This window comes from Cebus imitator, unplaced genomic scaffold (genome assembly GCF_001604975.1).
Source record: "Cebus imitator isolate Cc_AM_T3 unplaced genomic scaffold, Cebus_imitator-1.0 Scaffold563, whole genome shotgun sequence".
Lineage (NCBI taxonomy): Eukaryota > Metazoa > Chordata > Mammalia > Primates > Cebidae > Cebus > Cebus imitator.
This window is the reverse complement of record NW_016107878.1, coordinates 410,302-436,206: the sequence shown is the minus strand read 5'-3', so window position 1 is coordinate 436,206 and position 25,905 is coordinate 410,302. Positions and strand designations below refer to the sequence as shown.

General features: G+C 43.7%; 1 protein-coding gene across 11 annotated transcripts in view; it reads right to left on the bottom strand.

Moving 5' to 3' along the window:
- The window catches only part of PPFIA1 (PTPRF interacting protein alpha 1), a 121,947-nt gene that overhangs the window by 35,270 nt on the left and 60,772 nt on the right, over positions 1–25,905 (bottom strand). For 6 of the 11 annotated variants that reach the window (XM_017515856.2, XM_017515860.2, XM_017515866.2 and 3 more), the window contains exons 8-18: positions 25,477–25,623; positions 24,035–24,169; positions 23,064–23,138; positions 22,535–22,618; positions 20,372–20,503; positions 18,696–18,758; positions 17,665–17,744; positions 16,787–16,922; positions 11,640–11,863; positions 3,148–3,379; positions 288–317 (exon numbers count right to left, since the gene is read on the bottom strand). In XM_017515856.2, coding sequence (XP_017371345.1) covers positions 288–317; positions 3,148–3,379; positions 11,640–11,863; positions 16,787–16,922; positions 17,665–17,744; positions 18,696–18,758; positions 20,372–20,503; positions 22,535–22,618; positions 23,064–23,138; positions 24,035–24,169; positions 25,477–25,623 — 1,338 coding nt within the window. The remainder of the gene's footprint in view (positions 1–287; positions 318–3,147; positions 3,380–11,639; positions 11,864–16,786; positions 16,923–17,664; positions 17,745–18,695; positions 18,759–20,371; positions 20,504–22,534; positions 22,619–23,063; positions 23,139–24,034; positions 24,170–25,476; positions 25,624–25,905) is intronic. The other 5 variants (XM_017515864.2, XM_037734003.1, XM_017515870.2 and 2 more) reach the window with 3 other exon arrangements.

The following is a 25,905-nucleotide window of genomic DNA, read 5'->3' as shown; positions in this document are numbered from 1 at the left end:
TTTAAAACTACTACATCTACTATGAATAAGCATGTAATGATTAGAAGGCTGAAGAGGTGACAGAACGGCAAGCTCTTAAGTTTGTCCCAGGGTTCTATGAAAACCGCTAATGACCAATTTCTCAGAGAACAATCATCAGTAAGATGGGGTCACTTAAACACTTCCATTAAAATGCCAACCACTCACTATTATTCAACTACATAATGCTACATTTATGTAAAATATGATAGGTACTCTTCAATACATTACGGAGATGCAAAGACAGATTAAATTACTAAATAATTTACCTTTCTACGATGTTTCCTTAAGTCACTAGGCTGATAGATGCATGCAAAGAAATGAAGAGAAACCAGATTTACTGTACACTTTGAAGTTAAAAATTCAAGGATCAATATAAGCAAATATATTAAAATGGAAATGACAGGAGGGAGAATTTAGAGAAAATGTAGCTGGATATAGAACATTTTTTCACCACAAAATTTAAATATAAATTATTCAAGATTTACTAAACACTACAAATTACTAAATTCTATTTTGTCAAGAGTTTTATTAAAATGTGGCATTCTATATAATAAAAGGCCCTAACAGTTATCTCTTCTAAGCCAAACCTCTCCATAACTTAGTTTTGTTTAATAAAATCCATGTTATAATTTAAAATACTCCAGCTGATGAGGAAGTTACTGCAATACCGATTATAAAACTCAGCCAACCTGCTTGTTAGTTAACTGCCTATTGGACATTAATGTAAAATCCTTACCTAGATATGATTTATCACTTCTCAAAAATAAATTTATTGCTTAAAGCAAGGTATCCTGTGAAAATATACAAGAACAAAAGCTAGCATAATATTAGGTAGAACCTTTACATCCATCCTACAATTCATGTAAGATATTTTAATTTAAAAATAGTCTATTAGAGATAGTAGTTGATGAGATTCAATAAGCTGATGAAATTTACCATCTTGAGTACAATCATCAAAACCAGAAAGCATATTGTTTGTGTAAAGAGCTTCCATTAATTCTACACTTAGATTATTTATGTAGGAAATACTTATGAATTACATAAATCCTATATAATTTGAGTAAAAACACTCTAAAACACCTATGACTTGCCTGTATCCACACATTATATAGTGATACACTAATTTAAATTTATTACCATTGAGAAAAAGACTTTTTTTTGAGACAGAGTTTTGCTCTTACTGCCCAGGCTGGAGTGCAGTGGCACGATCTCCGCTCACTGCAACCTCTGCCTCCAGGGTTCAAGTGATTCTCCTGCCTCAGCCTCCCAAGTAGCTGGAATTACAGGCGCCTGCCACCACACCCGGCTTAATTTTTGTATTTTTTTAGTAAAGACAGGGTTCACCATGTTGGCCAGGCTAGTCTTGTACTCCTGACAGGTGAACCACGGGCCTTAGCCTCCTAAAGTGCTGAGATTACAGGCGTGAGCCATCACACCCAGCCCCGAGAAATAGATAGTTTTAACTGAGAAAAAAAACAACCCATTAATAAAGTTATCACAGCACAGACTCACACATGATTGAAAAACATAGAGTTGCATGGTTCCCTGAGCATGCTGTGAAGAATCGTTATAGCATGGGGAAGAGCTGGGAGGCGAGGTGTATGAGTAAGCTACAGACTGATGGGAATGTGAGGTCTGGATTAAAAATAAATCTGGAGATGGCTAAAATCAGAAAACAAAAGGATGACAAGAAATCAAAACCAATGACAGAAGCACAGAGACTGTCAGCCAGCATATGGAATTACAAAACATGAAAAAAATATGTATAAACAACTGTTTTTACAAATTCTCTGGACAAAAATAAGCATGAAACCACAAATAAAGAGTTTAAAATATTACCTAATTAGTAGATGTAAATTATAAAAAACAGTATTACAAAATACTGCAAAATAAACTAGTTTCTACCTCATATGCCACTAAAATGATTCACAGTTGATTTAATTACACACTGGCTAACAACACAACTAAAAATGAAAATAGATGGTAATGAGAAAAAAATATGATAGAAGCACAGTTAAAAAGCAGAATGTTGTAAATATGAAATATTTCATTGACAATCCACTGACAAATCCCAGACTAAATATACAAGACAGTCTGGTTTTTTACTTTAATTTTTTAAAAATAGAGATGGGGGTTCTCACTATGTTGCCCCGGCTGGTCTCTTAACTCCTAGCTCAAGCAGTCCTTCCACTCTGGTTTCCCAAAGTGCTGGGATTACAGGCGTGAGCCACCATGCCAGGCCCACAAGAAAATTTTAAACACACCTCAGGTTTGCACACTTTGCAAACAGCAAACACCAGAAGCATCGCATTTCGAGGTAAGAGGTGACCCTAAGCTGCTGTGAAGCGCACAGCAGCCGGCTTGTTCACGGCTTTCCATGCAGAGCCCATTTGGTTTTTTTCCTGCTTTTTATGTAGTGGCTGCCCTGGAACGGGGTTTGGCACTCATACAGGAAAGAAATGCACTGATTCCCTTTGCACAGTCTCCCTTATGCTCTGATGTCTGCCTTTATTTACTTTGCTAAGTGTTTTTTCCTAGAAAACAGAAAATATTTCCCCTTCTGGCTGCTGTACTCTGCACAGCTATTGTGCCTAACGTCATACAAACAAATGGTGGCATGCTAGCCTGGTCATCCAAATACTACAATTTCTTTATGTCTTTTGGGGCTTTTTTGTTTGAGACAGGGTTTCACTCTGCTGCCCAGGCTGGAGGGCAGTGATGTAATCATGGCTCACTGTAGCCTCAGCCTCCTGGGCTCTGGTGATCCTCCCACCACAGCCTCCAGAGTAGCTGGAGCTACACACATATGCCACCACGCCCAGTTACTTTTTGTAAAGATGGGGTTTTCTCATGTTGCTCAGCTGGTCTTGACCTCCTGGGCTCAAGTGATCTACCCACCTCAATTTCCCAAAGCCCAAGGATCACAAGCATGGGGCCACCACGCCTGGCCCCAAATATTAAACTTAATTTGTCATAACTAAATGATTAAATAGTAAACAGTTTTTATCATCTTGAACCTCTTACAGAAACAAATGTACTTGATTTTCTTGTGGGTAAATGTGTAGTGTCCAAATCTCATACAGGTGTGCTGGGGGCAGCCACAGCAGGGAAAGGGCAAATACGTACAAGGGTCATGACGCCCAGTCTGTCCACTTCCCGGGCAGGGCTGTGAGGGATCCTTCGTGGAGTGGAGCGCCCACTGCTTGGAGGGGAGGAGCTAGCAAGCGAGGAAGCAGGATATGGGGGAATGGAGCTCATTGATCTAAAACGACCAAGATTGTCTAGACTTCCACTGCCAACTCGATTTTCAATCTCCTCTGCCCGCTGCTCTGTGTTTTCTTTTTCTTCTTGAATCAACCTAAAATAAAACAAAAGCAGTCAGTCCTCCTGTGTCGGCAAACAGATTAATGTGTTTGTATGGAAAAAAAAAAAAAAAAACCAGCTTACACTCTGTATTACTATGGGTTAACTCCAATAATAAGTTGCTCAAACAATGAACACTTCAGCAAAAATGTTCTACTTTTTAAAAATTTTTATGTTTTTTGAGACAGGGTCTCACTCTGTCATCCTGGCTGAGGTGCAGGAGTGTGATCACAGCTCACTGCAGGCTCAAGCTCCTAAGCTCAAAGGATCCTCCCGCGTCAGGCTCCCAAGTAGCTGGGGCCATAGGTACACACCACCAGGCCTGGCTCATTTTTTTAAAAGTTTTTGTAGAGATGAGGTCCTCCTATTTTACCAAGGGTGGGCTCAAACTCCTGGCTTCAAGCAATTCTCCAACCTCAGCCTCCTCCTAAAGTGGTAGGATTACTGGCATGAGCCACCACACCGGCCTCAATCTTTTTTAAATATACTACATCTTAGAACAACAAAAAAGAAATCTTCCATTGTGTCCTGTTGGTTCTGGATAGCATTCATATTTGATTTTACTTACTTGTGCTAAAATTTTGGAGATGGCCAGATGGCAATTTTTCCTATGGTTGCAATTAATAATTTCCTTACTAATCGATATTTTAAAATTGTATAACCCTTATCTCCCCTATTCTTAGAGCAAAGCTGTAGACTTCTACAGATTTCTTCTACTGGAAATCAAGAACTCTAATGTAAAGAACAGATCCACAAAGCAATTAGGAGTTTCCAAACACTTAACTGTTTAGACTAAATGAAAATAGTGAGAGAAGATCCAAGATGGCAGAATAGGAACAGCTCTGGAGTGCAGTTCCCAGCAAGAACACAGAGGGTGAGTGATCATCGCGTTTCCAAACGAGTTTTTACTGCCCACAGACCAGGAGATTCCTGGGTGGAAAACGGCCACGAGTCTCCAGCACAGCTATTTCAGCTGACATAGTGGGTCTCCGCACAAAAACTCACACAAACCTGGGCGGCCGTTTCAAATGACGCCTGGAACGCCTGGGAGACAGAGTCACCCATTCAACTGAAAGAAAGGGGGCTGAAACTGGCAGCCAGGTAGTCTGGCTCAGCGGGTCCCACCCCCATAAAGACCAGCAAGCTGAAATGCTCTGGATTGAGAGTTTCACAGCAAGCACAGCTGGACCCAGGATGGTCCAGCTCTGTAGGGGGAAGGGCATCTGCCATTACCGAGGCAGTCCACCACTACCGAGGCAGTCCGCCATTACCGAGGCAGCTCTAACCATACCTCCATCAACAAAACCGCAAGGAAGTTCACACAGCAGCTGGGCAGAGCCCATGGCACCTCAGCAATGCCTGTGCTGGCAGACTGTGACTAGGCTACCGCCTCACTGGGCAGGACATCTCTGAAAAAAGGCAGCAGCATGTTCAGAACCTTATAAATAAAGCCCCACCTTCCCAGGACAGAGCACTGGGGAAAAACAGGCGATTATGAGTTCTGCTGCAGCAGACTTAAACATACCTGCCCAGCAGCTCTGCACGGAACAACGGAGCTCATAGCTCAGCACTTGGGCTCCTATAAGGGACAGACTGTCTCCTCAAGCAGTTCCCCAACCCCTGTATATCCAAAGAGACACCTCATAAAGGAGAGCTCAGGCTGACATCTGGTGGGTATCCTTCTGGGACAAAGATAAAGAAGAAGAAACTGGCAGCAACCCTTACTGTTCGGCAGCCACTGCAGGTGATCCCCAGGCAAGCAGGGTCTGGAGTGGACCTCCAGCAGTCCTGCAGCAGAGGGGCCTGACTGTTAGAAGGAAAACTAAGAAACAGAAAGAAATAACTTCATCATCAACAAAAAGGACGTCCACTCAGAGACCCAATCTGAAAGTCACCAACTACAAACACCACAGGTATACAAAGATGGGAAGAAACCAGCGCAAAAAGGATGAAAACACCCAAAACCAGAACGCCTCTCCTACTCCAAGGGATCACAACTCCTCACCAGCAAGGAAACAAGTCTAGATGGAGAATGAGTCTGATGAATCGACAGAAATAGCCTTCAGAAAGTGGGTAATAACAAACTTCTCTGAGTTAAACGAACATGTTCTAACCCAATACAAAGAAACTAAGAGCCTTGAAAAGGTTTGACAAAATGCTAAGGAGAATAAACAGTTTAGAGAAGAACATAAATGAGCTGATGGAGCTGAAAAACACACCAAGAAAACTTCGCAAAGCATACAGAAGTTTCAATAGCCGAATCGACCAAGTAGAAGAAAGGATATCAGAGATTGATGATCAATTCAATGAAATAAAATGAGAAGGTAAGATTAGAGAAAAAAGAGTAAAAAGAAATGAATAAAGCCTCCAAGAAATATGAGATTATGTGAAAAGTCCTAATCTACGTTTAACAGGTATTAGAATGTGATGGAGAGAATGCATCCAAGTTGGAAAACACTCTTCAGGACATTACTCAGGAGAACTTCCCCAACCTAGCAAGGCAGACCAATATTCAGGTCCAGGAAATACAGAGAACACCATAAAGATATTCCTCAAGAAGAGCAACCCCAAGGCACATAATCACCAGGGTTGAAATGAAGGAAAAAATCCTAAGGGCAGCCAGAGAGAAATCAGGTTACCCATAAAGGGAAGCCCATCAGACTCACAGCGGATCTCTCAGCAGAAACCCTACAAGCCAGAAGAGAGTAGGAGCCAATATTCAACATCCATGAAGAAAAGAACTTTCAACCTAGAATTTCATATCCAGCCAAACTAAGCTTCATAAGCTTCATGGAAACTGAACAACTGGCTCTTGAATGTTGACCGAATAAACAATGAAATGAAAGCAGAAATAAAGACGTGCTTCGAAACCAACGAGAACGAAGACACAACGTACCAGAATCTCTGGGACACATTTAAAGCAGTGTCTAGAGGAAAATTTATACCAATAAATGCCCACATGAGAAGCAAGGAAAGATCTAAAATCGACATCTTATCATCAAAACTGAAAGAGCTAGAGGAGCAAGATCAAAAAAACTCAAATGCTAGCAGAAGACAAGAAATAGCTAAGATCAGAGCAGAAGTGAAGGAGATAGAGACACAAAAAACCCTTCCAAAAATCAATAAATCCAGGACCTGGTTTTTTGAAAAGATCAACAAAATAGACAGACCCTAGCCAGATTAATAAAAAAGAAAAGAGAGAAGAATCAAATAGATGCAATAAAAAACGATAAAGGGGATATTGCCATAGATTCCACAGAAATACAAACTACCATCAGAGATTACTACAAACAACTCTATGTACATAAACCAGTAAACATGGAAGAAATGGATAAATTCCTGGACACTTGCACCCTTCCAAGCCTAAACCAGGAAGAAGTTGAAACCCTGAATAGACCAATAACAAGGGCTGAAGTCGAGGCAGCTATTAATAGCCTATCAACGAAAAAAAGCCCAGGTCCAGACGGGTTCACAGCCGAATTTTACCAGACATACAAAGAGGAGCTGGTACCACTTCTTCTGAAACTATTCCAAATAATCCAAAAAGAAGGAATCCTTCCCAAATCATTTTATGAGACCAACATCACCCTGATACCAAAACCCGGCAGAGACTCAACAAGAAAAGAAAACTTCAGGCCGATATCCATGATGAATATAGATGCAAAAATCTTCAATAAAATATTGGCAAGCCGATTGCAACAGCACATCAAAAAGCTTATCCATCACGATCAAGTAGGCTTCATCCCGGGGATGCAAGGCTGGTTCAACATACGCAAGTCTATAAAGGTAATTCACCACATAAACAGAACCAAAGACAAAAACCACATGATTATCTCAAAAGACGCAGAGAAGGCCTTTGACAAAATTCAACAGCCTTTATGCTGAAAACTTTCAATAAATTAGGTATCGAAGGAATGTATCTCATAATAAAAGCTATTTACGACAAACCCACAGCCAATATCTTACTGAATGGAAAAAAAACTGGAAGCATTCCCTTTGAAATCTGACACTAGACAAGGATGCCCTCTCTCACAACTCCTATTCAATATAGTATTGGAAGTTCTAGCCAGAGCAATCAGGAAAGAAAAAGAAATAAAGGGTATTCAATTAGGAAAGGAGGAAGTCAAATTGTCTCTATTTGCAGACGACATGGCTGTATATTTAGAAGACCCCATCATCTCAGCCCAAAATCTCCTCAAATTGATAAGCAACTTCAGCAAAGTCTCAGGATACAAAATCAATGTGCAGAAATCACAAGCATTCCTATACACCAATAACAGACTTAAGGAGAGCCAAATCAAGAACGAACTGCCATTGGCAACTGCAACAAAAAGAATAAAAAAAACCTAGGAATACAACTACCAAAGGATGTGAAGGACCTCTTCAAGGAGAACTACAAACCACTGCTCAAGGAAATAAGAGAAGACACAAACAGATGGAAAAACATTCCATGTTCATGTTCATGGTTAGGAAGAATCAATATTGCGAAAATGGCCATACTGCCCAAAGTAATTTATAGATTCAACGCTATCCCCATCAAGCTACCTATGACCCTCTTCACAGAAATGGAAAAAATCTCCTTAAACTTCATATGGAATCAAAAGAGAGCCCACATAGCCAAGTCAATTCTAAGCAAAAAGAACAAGGCTGAAGGCATCACGCTACCTGACTTCAAACTATACTACAAGGCTACAGTAATCAAAACAGCATGGTACTGGTACCAAAACAGAGATATACATCAATGGAACAGAACAGAGGCTTCGGAGGCAACACCACACATGTACAACCATCTGATCTTTGACAAACCTGACAAAAACAAGCCATGAGGAAGGGATTCCCTGTTTAATAAATGATGTTGGGAAAACTGACTAGCCATGTGCAGAAAGCAGAAACTGGACCCCTTCCTGACACCTTACACTAAAATTAACTCCAGATGGATTAAAGACTTAAATATAAGACCTAACACCATAAAAACCCTAGAAGAAAACCTAGGCAAAATCAATCAGGACATCAGTACAGGGAAAAACTTCATGACTAAAGAACCAAAAGCATTGGCAACAAAAGCCAAAATAGACAAATGGGATCTAATTAAACTCCAGAGCTTCTGCACAGCAAAAGAAACGTTAGAGTGAACTGGCAACCAAGAGAATGGGAAAAAATTTTTGCAATCTACCCATCTGACAAAGGGCTAATATCCACAATCTACAAAGAACTAAAACAGATTTACAAGAACAAAACAAACAAACCCATTCAAAAGTGGATGAAGGGCATGAACAGACACTTTTCAAAAGAAGACATACATGAGGCCAACAAACACACGAAAAAATGCACATCATCACTGGCCATTAGAGATGTAAATCAAAGCCACATTGAGATACCATCTTACACCAGTTAGAATGGTGATCTTTAAAAAATCTGGAGACAACAGATGCTGGAGAGGATGTGGAGAAATAGGAACACTTTTACACTGTTGGTGGGAGTGTAAATTAGTTCAACCATTGTGGAAGACAGTGTGGCGATTCCTCAAGGACCTAGAAATAGAAATTCCATTTGACCCGGCAATCCCATTACTGGGTATATATCCAAAGGATTATAAATCGTTCTGTTATAAAGACACATGCACACGTATGTTCACTGAGGCACTGTTTACAATAGCAAAGACCTGGAACCAACCCAAATGCTCATTGATGATAGACTGGACAAGGAAAATGTGGCACATATACACCATGGAATACTATGCAGCCATAAAAAATGATGAGTTTGTGTCCTTTGCAGGGACATGGATGAATCTGGAAACCATCATTCTCAGCAAACAGACACAAGAGCAGAAAATAAAACGACACATGTTCTCACTCATAGGCGGGTGTTGAACAATGACAACACATGGACACTGGGAGGGGAGCATCACACACTGGGGTCTGTTGGGGGGGACTAGGAGAGGAACAGTGGAGGGTAGGGAGGTTGGGGAGGGATAACATGGGAAGATGCCAGATATAGGTGACGGGGATCGAGGCAGCAAACCACATTGCCATGTATGTACCTATGCAACAATCCTGCATGTTCTGCACATGTACCCCAGAACCTAAAGTGCAATGGAATATATATATATAATATTTGTAGTTCAATATTTTTTGAATTTATGTATATATAAATATGCATATATAAATTAAAATTTTTTGATTTTTTCTTTTTCTGTTTTATATATATATATATATATATATATATACACATATAAATTAAAATTTTTAAATTTATATATATGTAAAAATAAAAAAGAAAATACTGAGTTGGTTTTTTAGTTTAAATTTGAACCAGAGTGTCATGTGATGGGATTCTCTACCATCCTTATCTAAATTTCTGGATTCATGCCAGCCATGCTACATTAATTTGGAATTCAAGATTAATGCTCTTTTATCCTAGAGTGTCATGGACCACTAAACAGCAGTTTCAGTATCTGACTGTGCCAATAATAATTATTCTAGTATTAAATATATAGAATATATATATATATATAAATATATAAATATCTGACTGTGCCAATAATTATTCTAGTATTAAAATATAGAAACCCTGCAACAACCCTTCCAATTAAAAAGTTCTACTTCTATTTCTAAGAAAAGTGCTTTTTGATCATTATTAACAGAAGAAAATACACAAGTCAGTGAACAGAACATTTACACCAGGTCAACCTTCTGCATAAAGAGAAAGGACTTTTATCTAGCAATACATCGTAAAGAATAAGAAATAAAGGTGGATAATCCTTTTGCAGCTCCCATGATGACGAGGAAAGACTATCTTTCTGAATGTCTCATCACATTCATTATTTTGCACCTCCTCTTAAAAGGGCCCCCATGCTTGGCAACAGACTGCTGCAGGGAGGGGCCCTCTTCACCAGTTTTAAATGTGGCACAAGAAATATGAGTTTATAAAGTCAAAAACATAGGCGGCACACCAACTTCTTACTTCAAAACGTACAGCCCTATTTTTTTTTTCTTTTTAATCTAAACAAAGCTGGAGTAATACAGCTCTTATTGATGTTTTTCTTAACCTTGTCTTCTTTACCTCCTATTCTCTCTGACCAGGACAGACACCTCCACCCATGTAAACTTCAGAACCACACCCTGGCAGCAGCCCACCCAGACCCACCATGTGACTCTATGCACACAGCTGCTCCTCACTTGGATTCAGGCTGGCCAGGTGGCCATGTCAGGCCAGGGCCCGGGGGTAGATCCCAGGCACCCCCTGTTCACACTGCTGTGTCCCAAGGCCAAGCCAGCGTGGGCAAGGGTTACCTGTCTCTTCATCAACATAAAGGTAATTCTTGGATTCCATTCTACAGTTGGCCCCGTTTTGTAAATTTTGTGTTATAACTGCTGAAGTTGCTAAAGAAAAGCCCTTTAAAATACTGATGAGACTAAAAAGATTCAAACACACCCCCTTTGACCACTGGCTGTCCATGTGAACTGCACACAGGGAACGGCACACTGGGGTGGAACACGCACGCCTGAAAACTCCCGTGTTCTGTCCAGGCCACTATGTGATGGGACCCGAGCACATAAGGGTCGGATGGACGCACTATACACAGCCTCTTCTGTGCAGGGGGCTGCACACATAGCCAGGTTCAGGATCAAGGAGGGGCGCTCAGCCAGAAGGGGGGTGATAAGCAACCCTCCCTCTCCCTTCCCGCCATGTGCGCCCGCTCCAGCGTGCAGGTGGTCTGAGTGCTGGTCTTTCTAGTGAGTGGCCCTGGCCTGTGGAGGCATCCACTGCTGCTCAACCAAGGCAGGCTTCACTTCGCTATCTCTTCCCAGCCCACCGCTGTGCACCTTTCATCTGCACTCCAGGTCAGGGAGGCAGGCCCATCAGCCTCCTCCAGATGTGTGCTCAGCTCACATAGCCTTCCAGGTGCAGCTTTCAGGACAGCGGTAGGAGCCGGACAGGTCCAGAGCCCCTCCAGTGCCCTCCAGCTATGTGCTGAGGTTCTTGGGGGACGGACTGAACACCTCTCAGGTCCCACAATGTCCTACGCAGAGGTGCCAGTGCCGTGACTGTGGGGAGAGTGCCCAGGTTACTTGAATTTTATATTCAAGGGCAATTTCAGACCTTAAAATTCTTAAAACAGAAGTTAAGTAAGTTCTATTATTTTGGAACACTTAGAAAGTGTTAACAGTATATGATCCAGGCTTTTCCAGGCAGGATGAGATTCCTCAGAAACACCCATGCAAGTGGAGAGTGTCCTGCACGGCCACACACACCTGATCTCTTTGTTGATAGCGTCCAGCTGCTCCTGAAGCATCATGGCTAGTGTGTGCGCGTCGGCCTGCCCGCTGGGCGACAGCAGGTCAACTGAGCTGAGGAGAGTGTCCCTGTCATCCTCACCATCAGACACGTCAGCATCACTCTCAAATGCTTGTGCTACATTTGCCAAGACACTAGCTTGCTGGGCACGTTCCCAATCCTGCTCATTAAGAGTCTGTACCTATAAACAAGAAAACCAAATCTCAGCAGACAAAGTAAAAACATTAGTTGTAGAAACTTAAATTTAGAAACTTATCAGAAATTTAGAAACTTAAATGAAAGCCCAAAAGATTTTAGAAAGATGGGCCAGGCTTATAAGGTAGTGACATGAAGCAAGCAGCATTTTTTTTTTTAAGACGGGGTTTCACCATGTTGGTCAGGCTGGTCTTGAACTCCAGACCTCAGGTGATCCGCCCGCCTTGGCCTCCAAAGTGCTTGGATTACAGGCATGAGCCACCATGCCCAGCAGAAGCAAGTAGTATTTAAGAAACTGGGGAGGGCAACGATCCATTCCTTGGACCCTTGTGATATTCACATCTTAACATGGACACACGACAAAATACATAACTGGGAGATAACAGTTACAAACAAAAACCGAAAACCAGCCAGAAAGGGTAGGGAGGGGGAAGATGAAGAAACGCTGATCAATCACTGCAAGCACGCACTTAGAAGAAATAAGACCTGGTGTTGGATAGCAGGGTGACTAGAGTTAACACTACTAGGTGATACAGGCCAGGTGTGGCGGCACAGGCCCGTAAACCCAGCATTTTAGGAGGCTGAGGTGGGTGGATCACCTGAGGTCAGGAGTTTGAGACCAGCCTGGCCAGCATGGCGAAAACCCATCTCTACTAAAAATACAAAAATTAGCCAGCCATAGTGGCTCATGCCTGTAATCCCTGCTACTCAGGAGGCTGAGGCAGGAGAATTGCTTGAATGTGGGAGGTGGAAGTTGCAGTTAGCTGAGGCTGTGCCATTGCACTCCAGCCTGGGCGACAGAGACTCTGCTTCAAAAAAAAATAAAATAAAATAGGTAAACATTTCAAAATAGCTGCAAGGGAATAATGTGAATGTTCCTAGTGTAAAGAAGAGAGAAATACGTAAGGTGATGGGTATCCCAATTACTCTGATTTAATTATATGAATGTATCAAATTATCACATATATCCCCCAAATATGTATATCTAACATGGATCAATAAAAAAATGTTTCTGTGCTCCAATTAGACATGCTACTAGAAAGTTACAAAAAATATTTAAATCCGTATCGACTGGTTTCACTCAGCTGCTGTAAATTTTATAAGTGTTTCCGAGTACCCTCTAGCCAACCTGTGTGTCCACATCCTGCCCTTCCTGAGTCTAGCACTCCCAAGCCCAAAACGAGGAAAGAAGGGCAACAGCAACCGAGAGAATCGAGGGCAAGCTCCAAGAACCGCAGCATGTACGGCACGAGCAGCTCTGTGCTGAGCCATGATGTCTGACTGAGGCATCACGTGTGTCATCAGAATGCACATGGAAAGTGTGTGCCAGGACCTACGCAATCCTCCCGTGTGTGATCTTTCATGCCGCCTCACTCTTCAAGCCCTCAACACCTCTTCTCCCATTCTCACTCCCAGCCGGTGACCTTCCCATTTCATGGAGACAAAACCAAAGCCTGCACTCGGCCTTCCTCCTCTCTGAGGCGAGCTCCACCTGCTGCAGCAGCTCACGCCCTGGCTCACATCCGGATCTCCGGCCATCATGGCTCCCTCTCTGGGTAAGCAAGTTCCACTGGCTCGTCCATTAGCACAAGGACATTTTTTCCCCCATCCCACCTTAAAACACCATGGCAGAAACCAAGGCCTTTCCCTCCACCCCAACCGGGGCCTCTTTTCACCTACCCCTCCGCTGCTCTGCTCCAAACTAGAATAAAAGATCCCAGTGAGCCGCCTCTACTCTGTCTGCCTCTCTCCACTTCTCCAGACTTTGCTGCAGGTCACCTTTGAGCACTTGCTTCCCCGCCAGCAGGGCTATTCTATGGCAGTTCCAATGCGCTCCCCGTTACTAAGGCCACCAGCTGTCCCTTGGTCCCATCTCCCACCTGACCTGGCCCATCAGTAAGTCGGGCTCTGCTGCTCTCCTCTCTTCCCTGAGCACTCTGCCCACTTGGTCCCAGGAAGGACCCTACCCCTCGCTGGTCATGCCTTGTCTCATTCCTTCCCAGTCTCCCCACCGATGGTCTTGGAGTGTCTCAGAGTTCCATTCTTATGCCTCGTCTCCATCCACAGACATCCATGGCGTGACGTCATCTTGTCTCACGTTTCTCAATACTATCCATACACTCAAGACACTTCAATTTTCATCTCTAGTTCTAGGTTTCTTTCTTGGGTTCCAGACTGGAATATTCAACAGCCAACCTGCCACCACCCCAGACAGCCAACAGTCCTGTCCAACTGAACACGGCCCTGGCTCAATTCCTAGTCTGCCCCAAGCCAAGTCTTCCTCATCTCAGGAAACAGGCTCCATCCTTCCAGCAGTTCAAGCCCAAACCATTGGAGTCACCTCTGACTCGTCTCTTTCCTTCTCACCCTGGATCCCATCCCTCAGTAGGTCTTGTTGGTGCTCCATAACAATACACTGAACGCTCTCCCCGTGCTCCTTCTCCTTCCTCCTTCATGTCCCTGCTCAGACATCACCCTCCCCATGCCGTCTCCTTGGCCTCCCTATTAAAATTCGTATTCCCCTCCTTACTCTACACCCCGAGTCCCACTTCTGTGCTTATTACCATCTGACATAATGGGATGGTTTAAAAATACATCCACAAACACACTCATCCCTTTAAGAGGTGGAGGATGATTCTCGCCCCAAACCCTAAATGTGGGCAAGACTTAGCACCTCACTCAAATGAACAGAATAGAGAGGAAGTGAAGTCAGGCTGTGGATTCTAAGGCCAGGACTGGAAAGGCTGTGGGTTTCTTCTCGCCCTCTCCTAGAGTATGGGCTGCTTGTATCACAATGCAAGGACCCTAGAGCAGCCCTGTGGCCAGGACCAAGTGGGTGATGGCCCCGAGGGCTCCTGCCCCAGCTGGGTCTTTCTGTGGCTGCAGCCTTGCCAGACAGAACCAGAACTGTCCTGCTCTGCTGTTCCTGGACTCACAGGAGTTATGAACTACGAAACATTCACTGTTTTAAGCCACTGAGCTCCACAGTGATTTGTTACATACAAATAGTCAACAAACACACACTACTAGACATTATCTGTGGACTGCTTGTGTCCTCTGGGATGCAGGTATTCTTCCTGTTTTACTACACACTGCTGCAGCCCTAGGTCTATACAGTTCTGTAATGGGGCCTGGACCAAACTAGCTGTTCAATGAATATGCGGGCTCAAATTATACTTAGGTGTTTCAAAACACACACAGGTGAACAAAGTAAGAAGGTATTTAAATGTTCAAAGTTGAATTCTTTTCACTAAATGATGAATATATGTATTCATTTACTTCTTTTATTTTTTAGAAACAGGGTCTTATTCTGTTGCCCAAGCTAGAGTGCAGTGGTGCAATCATAGCTCAGCAGAGCCTTGACTTCCCGGGCTCAAAAGATCCTTCGACTCCAGCCCCAGGGTAGCTGGGACTACAGGTGCATACCACCATGCCCAGCTTTTTTTTTTTTTTTTTTTTTGAGACGGAGTCTTGCACCTTCACTCAGGTTGCTGCGCTGGAGTGCAGTGGCACAATCTTGGCTCACTGCAACCTCTGCCTCCCAGGTTCACGCAATTCTCCTGCCTCAGCCTCCCAGGTAGCTGGGACTACAGGTGCATACCACCATGCCCAGCTTTTTTTTTTTTTTTTTTTTTTTGAGACGGAGTCTTGCACCTTCACTCACGTTGCTGCGCTGGAGTGCAGTGGCACAATCTCGGCTCACTGCAACCTCTGCCTCCCAGGTTCATGCAATTCTCCTGCCTCAGCCTCCCGAGTAGCTGGGATTACTGGCACAGCACATCACCACTCCTGGCTAATGTTTTGTATTTTTAGTAGAGACAGGGTTCACTATGTTGGCCAGACTGGTCTTGAACTCCTGGGATTACAGGCGTGAGCCACCCGCCCAGCTGCTAATTTCTGTATTTGTAGAGACAGGGTTCTACTATGTTGCCCAGGCTGGTCTCAATCTCCTGGGCTCAAAGGTTCCTTCTGTCTCAGCCTCCTGAATAGGTGGGACTATAGGTACACAGTACCACACACAGTTAATTTTTTTTCCCTTTTTTTAAAATAGAGACAGGGGTTTCCCTATGTTGCCCAAGCTGGGCTCAAGCTCCTGGCTTCAGGTGATCCTTCCAAAGCACTGGGATTACAAGTGTGAGCAATACACCCAACTACTTCTTTTATTTTATTTTTTGAGACAGAGTTTCACTCTTGTTGCCCAGGCTGAAGGGCAATAGCGCTTTCTAGGCTCACTGCAAGCTCCGCCTCCAGAGTTCAAGCAATTCTCCTGCCTCAGCCTCCCGGATAGCTGGGATTATAGGCACCTGCCACCATGCCTGGCTAATTTTTTGTATTTTTAGTAGAGACGGGGTTTCAGCATGTTGACCACACTGCTCTCAAACTCCTGACCTCAGATGATCCACCCACCTCAGCCTCCCAAAGTGCTGGGATTACAGCTGTGAGCCACCTGTGCCCGGCCTACTCATTTATTTTTAATCACTACTTTAAATCCATACTTATTATCATTATATTTAAAAGTGACTGTATTTTTTTTTTATATAAGAATTTCTATTAAAACAGGAAAAAAAAAACTACAGAGGCCAGGCACCGTGGCTCATGCCGAAAATCCCAGCACTTTGGGAGGCCAAGGCAAGAGGATTGCTTGAGGCCAGGAGTTCAGGACCAGCTTAGGAAACAGAGACCCTATGTCTTAAAAAATACAAAAACAAAACAAAACAAAAACCAAAAACCAAAAAACCCTATTTTAAAAAAATGCTCTAAAAGCAAAACTCTTAGCCAGAAAATAGAAAATGAGGGGAGGGCAAGAAAGCAATGACCTATCAACATTTTTATTCCAAAGCAGTCTCAAAAGCACAGGGTAAGCAGGGAACATCCACATAAGCAGAGAGATCTCACACAAAGACCTTGCCTTGGAAGGCTCATCTCGAAGCGCAGCCAGACGGCCTTTCTGGGGGCGCCGCAGCACCGAGCTGCTGCTGTAGGAGTCTGTGTGGCCGTCTGCCATGGGGAACCTGAAATCTGGGACACTGCCCAAGTGGGGTCGGCTGAAACATAAAAAACAAGAATGCTCATCATTAGAAGAAAAAGAAGTAAACTCTGACTCTCAGTCAAGGCAGAAGCTAATCATTTGGAAAAGGTCTCCAGGGAGGGCACGGCTCTTGCCTGCCCCAAGAGCTACATGTTGCCCACTCCAGGCCAAGAGTTTACTCTCTCAGCCCTACCAGGTGGAAAGCTCTCCAGGAAAAGCTGTGCAGACGGCCATGGAGATGAGCCACAAGGAGCCCAGCTGTCAAGGATGGGAGAGACCCAGATCCCCTGAGACCTCTCCTTGGGTCCAGGTGTTCAGCTCTGCATTTCTGCTCCACTTTCCAAGGGCTGACGAAAAACACAGCCATACTTCACTGCTGGCCCTCAACTGCTCTGCAACTGTCTACCCGTGCCAGTATCTGTGTGTGAGATCTGGGGATCTGTCATCCTGCTCTTACATCAGCAGTGTCACACTCTGCAGGGAACCTAAATTACTATATCCAAATATTAGCTCATCACTCCCCATCTTCCAAAACTCAGCCTGTATTTTTGAGTTTTGCCAATGATGTGTCTCCTCAGTACCAAGCTCTAAGCTTTGGGTTATTTGACTCTTCTCTCTTGCTGCCTACTAAGCTACAGGCTCCTTGAGGTCACACCACCAGCCACATCCAGTTAGGCTGCCCACACAGCTAGAAACAGGCCCCTTGTATACAGACAACAGGGGCTGACAACACGGCTGCTCACTGGTTAATACCATACCCATGATGAAGTGAAGCACCTCTTAGTCTCATCTGGTCTAGTTCGGCCCTCAATGCTTCAATGTTTAGGACAAGCTGATCCTACAAAAAAGCAAAAAACTTACATTACTGCTCTCTATTTCAGATTTTAAAACCACCTGCTTCAAATGTGCTCAGATGCTGAGCATAACCATGAGGATAAATCAGCAGTCACAAATACCAAACATTTTAATTCTGCGAAAATTTTCTCCCAGAGTACTGAAGTAAACATAAACACTCAGACTACCATATTAACTTTTAAGCCCTAATGAATGAAAAGCTGTGTCTTAGTCATAGAAAAGCTTTTAAGAGGATAAACACCAAACCATTAACAATTATTAGTTTTGCAGGGAAGCAGACTCTTTTAGGGGCAAAGGGGAACAATATGCACTTTCTCCTGTGCGTCTCTGTATTGTGGTTGTCTCACATCAAGTATCAAGCATGCATTCATCCCTGCGTCACGGGTACACTTGATCCCCTTTCTAGAGCTGTGCTGTTCCACACTGGCCACATGTGGCTATCGCGCCCTTGTAATGGGTTAGTCCAAATGGGGATGTGCTGTGACTATGAAATACACAGCAGAAAAAGAATGTAAAGTAGCTCATTTGTGTTTGTATTAACACATTATGAAACAGTAACATTTTAGATATAATGAATTAAATAAAATAGATTTTACCTATTTTTTTTTTAACTTTCTAAAATGTGACTATTAGAAATGTAAACATTACATATGCAGCTCATATATTTCTGGTGGATAGCACTGTCATTGATGTTAATATTTTAGCTTCAAATAAACCCAGCAAGGACTCCGAATTTCTGAAACATATGCATAGCCAGACTCAAAATACACCTGAAATACAACGGCAATCAACATACAAGCCTAGAACTTTATGGCAGTGGACTCTCAGAGCCACAAACCAAGTTTATACGCACTCTGCCAAATGCCTATAGTAACTGTCATCATCCTCACTCAGTGCACTCAGCTCTTAATGGATTTAGAGAAGATTTCAGTACCTTATCATGTTGGGTTTCTTCTAATTGCTTTTTTGCATTCTCAACTTCTCTTAGTAGAGAATTCTGAAAAAGACAGATAGTCCTTTAGTGTTTCTTAAAAATGTCCCGTTTAAATACATAGTATAGCTGTATTTCTTAAAAAATAAAAATAAAGTACCACAGAAAGGGAATGGGGCAGAAGAGCACATCAGCAAGCACTGCTACAGTCCCAGAGTTAGACCGTGAGGCTGCGACACCTTCTCATCATGTGTCTTACTGACGTAACGTCTACTCCTCACTGACTCAACTTTCTAAATGTAGGTATGTCAAGTTCATGGTGCAAGTTCATTTTAACCAGTTAAACTGGCTTATACTAACTTTTAGGCTTTATAATTCCTTGGTCACTTGGGAAACCTGAATTTAAGTTTCAAATGTATAACTAAAATCAAAGATAAAATGCTCTGTTAAGGCTGACCCACTGATCAAGAAGGTGAGTGGGATAGAGACACTATGTGGTCTCTGGAAACGTCCTCCATGGTCAGCACCGTGTAAATAAATGTGTCATGCAATAACCAGGAATCATTAGTCTCTGAGATGAGCAGGACCCCAATCCTAACAACTAACCTCAGGGCAGTTTCTAGGCCTCATCTCTAGGGACACTGCAGTCAGGACAGGCTTTATCAAGTTGGAATCCAGCTACTGCTCATTAGAGCTTCTCTGACACAGATTCTAGGATATCCCTTGGCTCTGTTTCCATGATGAGAGTACTCAGAGTATAGGCTTAAACTTTCTCCAAATCAAATGAAAAAGAATGAAGATAGAGGTTGGAATATTTATTTGGTTTCAGTTGACTGAACCCTTTCCAGTACATGATACTCTCTAAGTGTCCTGTTTTTAAATGAGACAGAAATTTTTCTTTTTCTTTTTTAAGACAGGATCTCAGCTCACTGCAACCTCCACCACCGCACCTCCACCTCCAAGGGATTTTCACACCTTAGCCTCTTGAGTAGCTGGGACTACAGGCAGGTGCCCTCAGGCCTCATTAATTTTTGTACTTTAATATAGTAGAGACAGGATTTGGTCATATTGGCCAGGCTGATCTTGAACTCCTGGCCTGAACTGATCGGCTTGCCTCGGCCTCACAAAGTGCTGGGATTATAGGCATGGGCCACCTCGCCCAGCCAGAACTTAACTTCTAATGCCATGAACAATAAGGGGGTGAGGGTGGAGCCCAAAAAATGATTCTAGTGCAGGGGCTGGCAAACTAGGACCTGACAGCCAAATCCAGCCCACTGCTTGTTTCTGCAAATGAATTTTATTGGAACACAACCACACCCATTCATTTACATGTTACTTATGGCTGCTTTTGTGCTAATTACTTGATTGGCATACAATTATTTCATTACTCATAATTACTAAAAGCCTAAAATATTTACTATCTGGCCCTTTATAAAAATCACTTACCTACTCCCATTCTAGAGAATAAGAATGATAAACAACTTCCCATACATGCAAATGGGGCATGGCCATGGCAAACATCAGTTAATTCAGTGACTGGATAGCTGTGTGTACCTTTTCCACTATAAAGAATAATTCTCATTTTTGGGAATTCCTACACATGCCTGCTCAGGGGCAGATGAGCAATCTTTTGGTGGAGGGTAAGAAAGCTCCAGAGACGTCCATGTTATCTATCCTACCTTATCTTCCAAAGCAGCCATTCTCTCTTTAAGATGAAGCTGAAGCCTCTCATTAGATTCTGAAAGCAGCTTGTCAACAGTGTCTGATAAACGTTTATTATGTTCTTCGTTCATTTTTTCTCTTTGCCTTGCCTAAAGCAAGAGAAACAAAGACTTACAAACCTCACGTAAATGCACAATGACTATTTTTAAAGCACAAGGACCAACCAGGTGAACCCCACACGTGCCCACCCCTCCCCCGTTTGCCATCTTGAGTGAACTTTTGCATGGTGACCAGAACCGACTCATGGACATGGGGAACACAGGACAAGTCTTGGAGAGATCATTAACTGGAAGGTACCACTGCTCCTGCTACAGGACTCCTCAGGAATGTCACTAGTTGTTAACTGTCAGAGTGACTTAGGGATCAGATTTATAGCAGATATTTAAGGGGGTCAGCCTGTCTCCATGCTGGTAGAGGAATTTCCCTTTGTATAAATAAAAGCTTGGGCCTGGATTTGGGGAGGAAGGGTGAATTTAATTTACAAATCAAAAAAGTTTAAAAATTTGTTTTGAAAAAAGAAATTAGGAGAGCTAGAGAGACTTTCATATTTTTGCTTTATACCTCTACACTGCTTAAATTTCTCATAATGGAAATTTATATTCAAAAATTTTAAATAATTACCTTAAGTAATTTTAATATGTAATAATAAAAGTGACATGTCTGTATTTTATAAAACCATAATCAAGTTCACAATTTAAAACCTATGTTTCTCGCTCCTGAATGAACACAAATGACAGGCAGAGGAGACAGGAAGTGTAGGAGGTGGCACCTGTCCAGGTGGCACCTCCATGCCCTCATCATCCAAGTGCGCTTGTAGCGCTCAGGGGGCTCCTCCCAGGCAGGGGTGGTGGCACAGGGTTACGACGTGCACTCGAGTCATGCTGCCCAGGCAGGAGGAGAAAGCCACGAGACAGCACCACGGGAGTCAGCAGAGCATTCCACCCCCGTGCGCCAGTCTCTGCAATGGAAAAACATGGGTGGCGACCTCTCCTTTTCTCATAAGCTCTAACATGTAGCAACCATCATTACCTGAAAGGGCCCAGCACATCATGTGGCATACAGAGTACCTCATACTTTTCTAAGGAAAGATAGAGTATCCTTCCTTGGGCTTATTTTCTCTCAGCATTTAAGAAATTTTTAAAGAACACAGCTTAAAATTCAGTGCTGTGTCTGCGTGCATGAGTGTGCGCTGTGGAAGGGGAGGTGGAGACTTCCTAACGTGCACCCTCTCACTGGGAGTCAGAGTCATGATTCCCCGGAAGCTCATCTGACTCTCCGCAGGGCATGGCCAAAAATACAGACTTCTGGTGAACACAGAGTCTAGTAGCCTTAAATTAATGTTATAAAGTGAGCTGATGTGGGGGTGCAAGGGTTCTGCAATTTGATGCTGCACGTTTCCTTTCTCCACCTACTTGTTAAAGAGAAATCCACCCCAGACCCCAGCCTGGTGCCAGCTGGCCCCGGGACTGCTCTTGCTGTAACTTTTTCCTGGATGTTCCATATTGACATCTGCCCAACTCTTCCAGGAAAACGGTCTTAGATTCAACAGCCAGGTGCCTCTACTGCCACTCTCTTTCCTAGTGCTTTTTACTGTAGCTCAATTACAGTGTTGCTCTTGCTCAGAAATATTCATCCCAACACACCACTATGTTTGGAGTATTTTAACTTGGGACTGAAGTCAGGCCTCTGATCTGCATTTGGGACTTCAGTGCCATATTCTAAGCAAGTGGACTAGTCATCCAGGACAATGGGCCTGCCTCTACATTTTGGGGGGGTCCCCGTGATGGTGCCACAGGTACTCAGAGCAGTTCCCCTGACAGGCTGCTAGACTTAACAAGCGAGAAGCGTTTTGGACATGAGGATCTAATCTACCCCGTCAAGTACTATGAGATCAAATTTCTTCCGCAGCTTCCAATACTGACTGAAAACTGCCACTGTGTGGGATGTACGCAGGAGTGAACAACTCACAGATGAGGGCGCAAAACAAATGCACGCGACCAGAACTGAGCTGGAGAACCAACATCTCAGTCGGGGGCGGGAGGCCCTGAGCTCTCCACAGCCTCAGCAATGCCCTTGCAGCCCCCAGCTCCGTGCTCCCCCCCTCCAGGCTCAGTGCTCACCCGCTGCAGTTCTTGATTCTTCTCCTCCAACTGTGCTTCCATCTGTCGTAACCTTTCTTCAATGTTGCCGTGTCTCTCTTCAGCCTGCCAGCAGAAACAGCATCAGCTGACCTTATCCTTACACTTCATCGGGACATGCTGTATACTACTGCAGTGGCAACAGGCGGAACATGCTCTGCGTGGTCTGCTCCGCCATACTAAATGGAAAGCATGTACTCGCATCCATCAACACAGCCTAAGGGCTTCACGTGCTGGGCCGTGAGGACTGCTCCGCCATACTAAATGGGTCACATCCATCAACAAAGCCTATGGGGCTTCACGTGCTGGGCCGTGACGTGGCTAGCCCTCTTGTGTTGGTGATTCTGAAGCAAGGCTGCTGCTGGCGACTGACTGGGTGCTTCCCCACAACCCCTATGCCCAATCTCAATGGATTCGTGATTCTCCCCATCCTTTGACTGCTTCTGGTTAGTCAGCATGGAAAGCAGCAAGCAGTGGCAAGCGCAAGCAAGGAGCAGTGCACCCATTCTACCTTCCTAAGCTTGGAAGTAAGTTCCAACAGTTTAGCTTCCTTAGCAGCAGAACTCCCAGAAGACAAAAGGTCAGACTACAAAGCCGACAAGGGACAGGAAAGATAACAGGGGAGAAAAGAAATTGAGACTTTAAAAGCAGATCATGAAGTGGGAGGAAAGGTTCTCTTACAGCTGTTAGCAATAAACTTGCTAGAAGGAACAGGTCTGTGAGCCCTAAAGCCATCTGAATGGTCCAGGATGCCCTCCCCAGCAGCCTGAAAAGCTTGAGCCAGGAGAGTCAGGATGACTGCCCAGAAGGGGCCTTGGCTCCTGCTGCTCACCTGCCTGAAGCTGCAGTGCTAGGCTCCCCACGCCCGGGAAGGCTGGGGGGTTGCCCAGTGCTGAGCTCCCTGGTCCTCGCCGATTTCAGGACCCACGACAGCATCTGCCTCTTTAGCTCTTCCCCCCATGAATGGTGAGAACTGGGAGGGACTGTACCTTGCATATGCCTAGTCAATAGTTGTTGAACAAATGAATAAATACTATTTTTAAAAATATATTTTTAAGTAATTTCAAAATAATGAAATTACTTAAAAATGTGTTTATTAAAATTTATCTCGATGGTGTTTTTAACAAAGTGCCATCTTCCTATTTCTGAGGAAAAACTACCCTTCTTTTATAGAGGCTTCCATCCTATGCTTCGGCTGGCGACTTAAAACAATTCTAAGCAGCAGGAACTCTTAGATCACACGTGCTGTGGACAAACAGCACACATGAGGACAAGCAAAACCAAGGGAGACTTCGGGATAGAAGGAGCATGTCTGGCATTTACAAAGTGTTCCACTCTCGGATGAAAGAGCACTCAAACCAAATCCGTGCGCTTCCCTGGATTTAGTGCACTGATGTAATAAGAACAGTGACAAACAAGGTACACAGACAAGGCACAGTTACAGGCCTGGCAGCCGAACCAGAACTAAGCTCATAGTACCACCTTGGAAAGCGCTGCCACCCTCTGAGCCAGCTCCGCCTCCACCTCGGGAAGCGTCTCCGCCTTCCTCAGTGTCTGTTGCAGCTTTTGCTCTGCCAATTCCAGGCGCTCCTGTAACTGGCGGTTTTTATCTTCAGTCTATAAAAGGAGAGCAAAGTATCAAAATGCAGCTAATCATCTAGCTGTATCAGTTTTTAATAGGCTGAAACAAACTGAAATGCAGGTATAGTAAGACAGTCATGACAGAAGAGCTACAGTGCTGGTATTTGCTTCTGGGTCAGGTTTGTTGGTTTTTTTTGTTTGTTTGTTTTTTTGAGACAGAGTCTCCCTCTGTCACCCACGCTGGAGTGAAGTGGCACAATCTCAGCTCACTGCAACCTCTGCCTCCCGAGTTCAAGCAATGCTCCTGAGTAGCTGTGATTACAGGTGCGTGCCATCATGCCTGGCTAATTTTTGCAGTTTTACTAGAGACAGGGCTTCAGCATGTTGGCCAGGCTGGTCTTGAACTCCTAACCTCAAGTGATCCACCCGCCTCAGCCTCCCAAAGTGCTGGAATTACAGGTGTGTGCCACTGTGCTCGGCCTGGGTCAGGTTTTACTTGCTCCCAGGAGTCCACGCCCACTTTCCGGGGCTTGATTTCAATGTGCAAAACACCTCTTGCCAAAGTATTTGCTTTTCCTAAATAACTTCTAAGAAGCTTTTTTTTTTTGGTCTCACAGGCTGGAGTGTAGTGGTATTCTTACATGAGTTAAGTAATGGTTTACTAAACCATAGGAGACACATTTCTTACTAGAGACGTCATTGCTTTTGTTATTTTAGAGATGAGGTCTTGTTTTGTGGTCCGGGCTAGAGGACACTGGTGCGATCAAAGCACACTGAAGTCTTGAACTCCAGGGCTCAAGCCATCCTCCCTCCTTAGCCTCCTGGGTAGCTAGGGCACAGGCACATGCAACCATGCCCAGCTAACTGCTTTTTAAATTTTCTGTAGAGACAGCCTCTTGCTATGTTGCCCAGGCTGTTCTCACATTCCTGGGCTCAAGCGATCTTCCCCACTCAGCCTCCCAAAGTGTTAGGATGACAGGCATGAGCCACAGTGCCTGACCAAGACTTCATTTCTTGTACTGTTCATTTAGCATGCTGTTCCCACTTAGTAACAAATAGCCAATTACCCTGAAATTCTTTCCACGCTCTGCTCCTTTGGTAAAAATGCTAACAAGCAGTAACTTTTAATTAAAACAAAGGAAAAAGTTGAGGACGGTAGCGCCACAAAATGGTTAAATCAAATCCTACGTAATCAAAACCTGTAAACTGAACTCCCGCGTCTTGAACGTAATATTCTAAAGTCATAAAAACATCTTATTTGAACTTGATTTCCAACGTTTTCAAAAGTGAGAGTAAAATTAATAATTAACTGAAGCCAGACAAAGTTTGATAAAATCCATTACCTGTCGATGCATAGAATCTTTATTTGCAATTTCATTTTCAAGTTTATCATTGAGGTCATGCACAGACGTGGCTTCACGCTGTGCAGCGAGGTAGCGTTTTTCAAGAGTAGTGATTCTCTCTTCCATGTCTTCCTTTTGGGCCATGGCCTAAATCAAGTATTTCAGAGGAGACAAAAAGGTAGGTAATTAACAGATTACACATTGAGATACTTAAGGGAGAAAAAAAACTGAACTAAATCCTAAATTTCCAATCAAATTAAAAATTAGTGTCCTCAGGTCAGATATAGCAGCTCACTCCTGTAATCACAGCACTGTGGGAGGCTAAGGCAAGAGGCCAGGAGTTCAAGACCTTGTCTCTACAAAAATATTTTATTTTTTGAGACAGGGTCTCACACTAACACCTAGGCTGGAATGCAGTGGCACAACCAA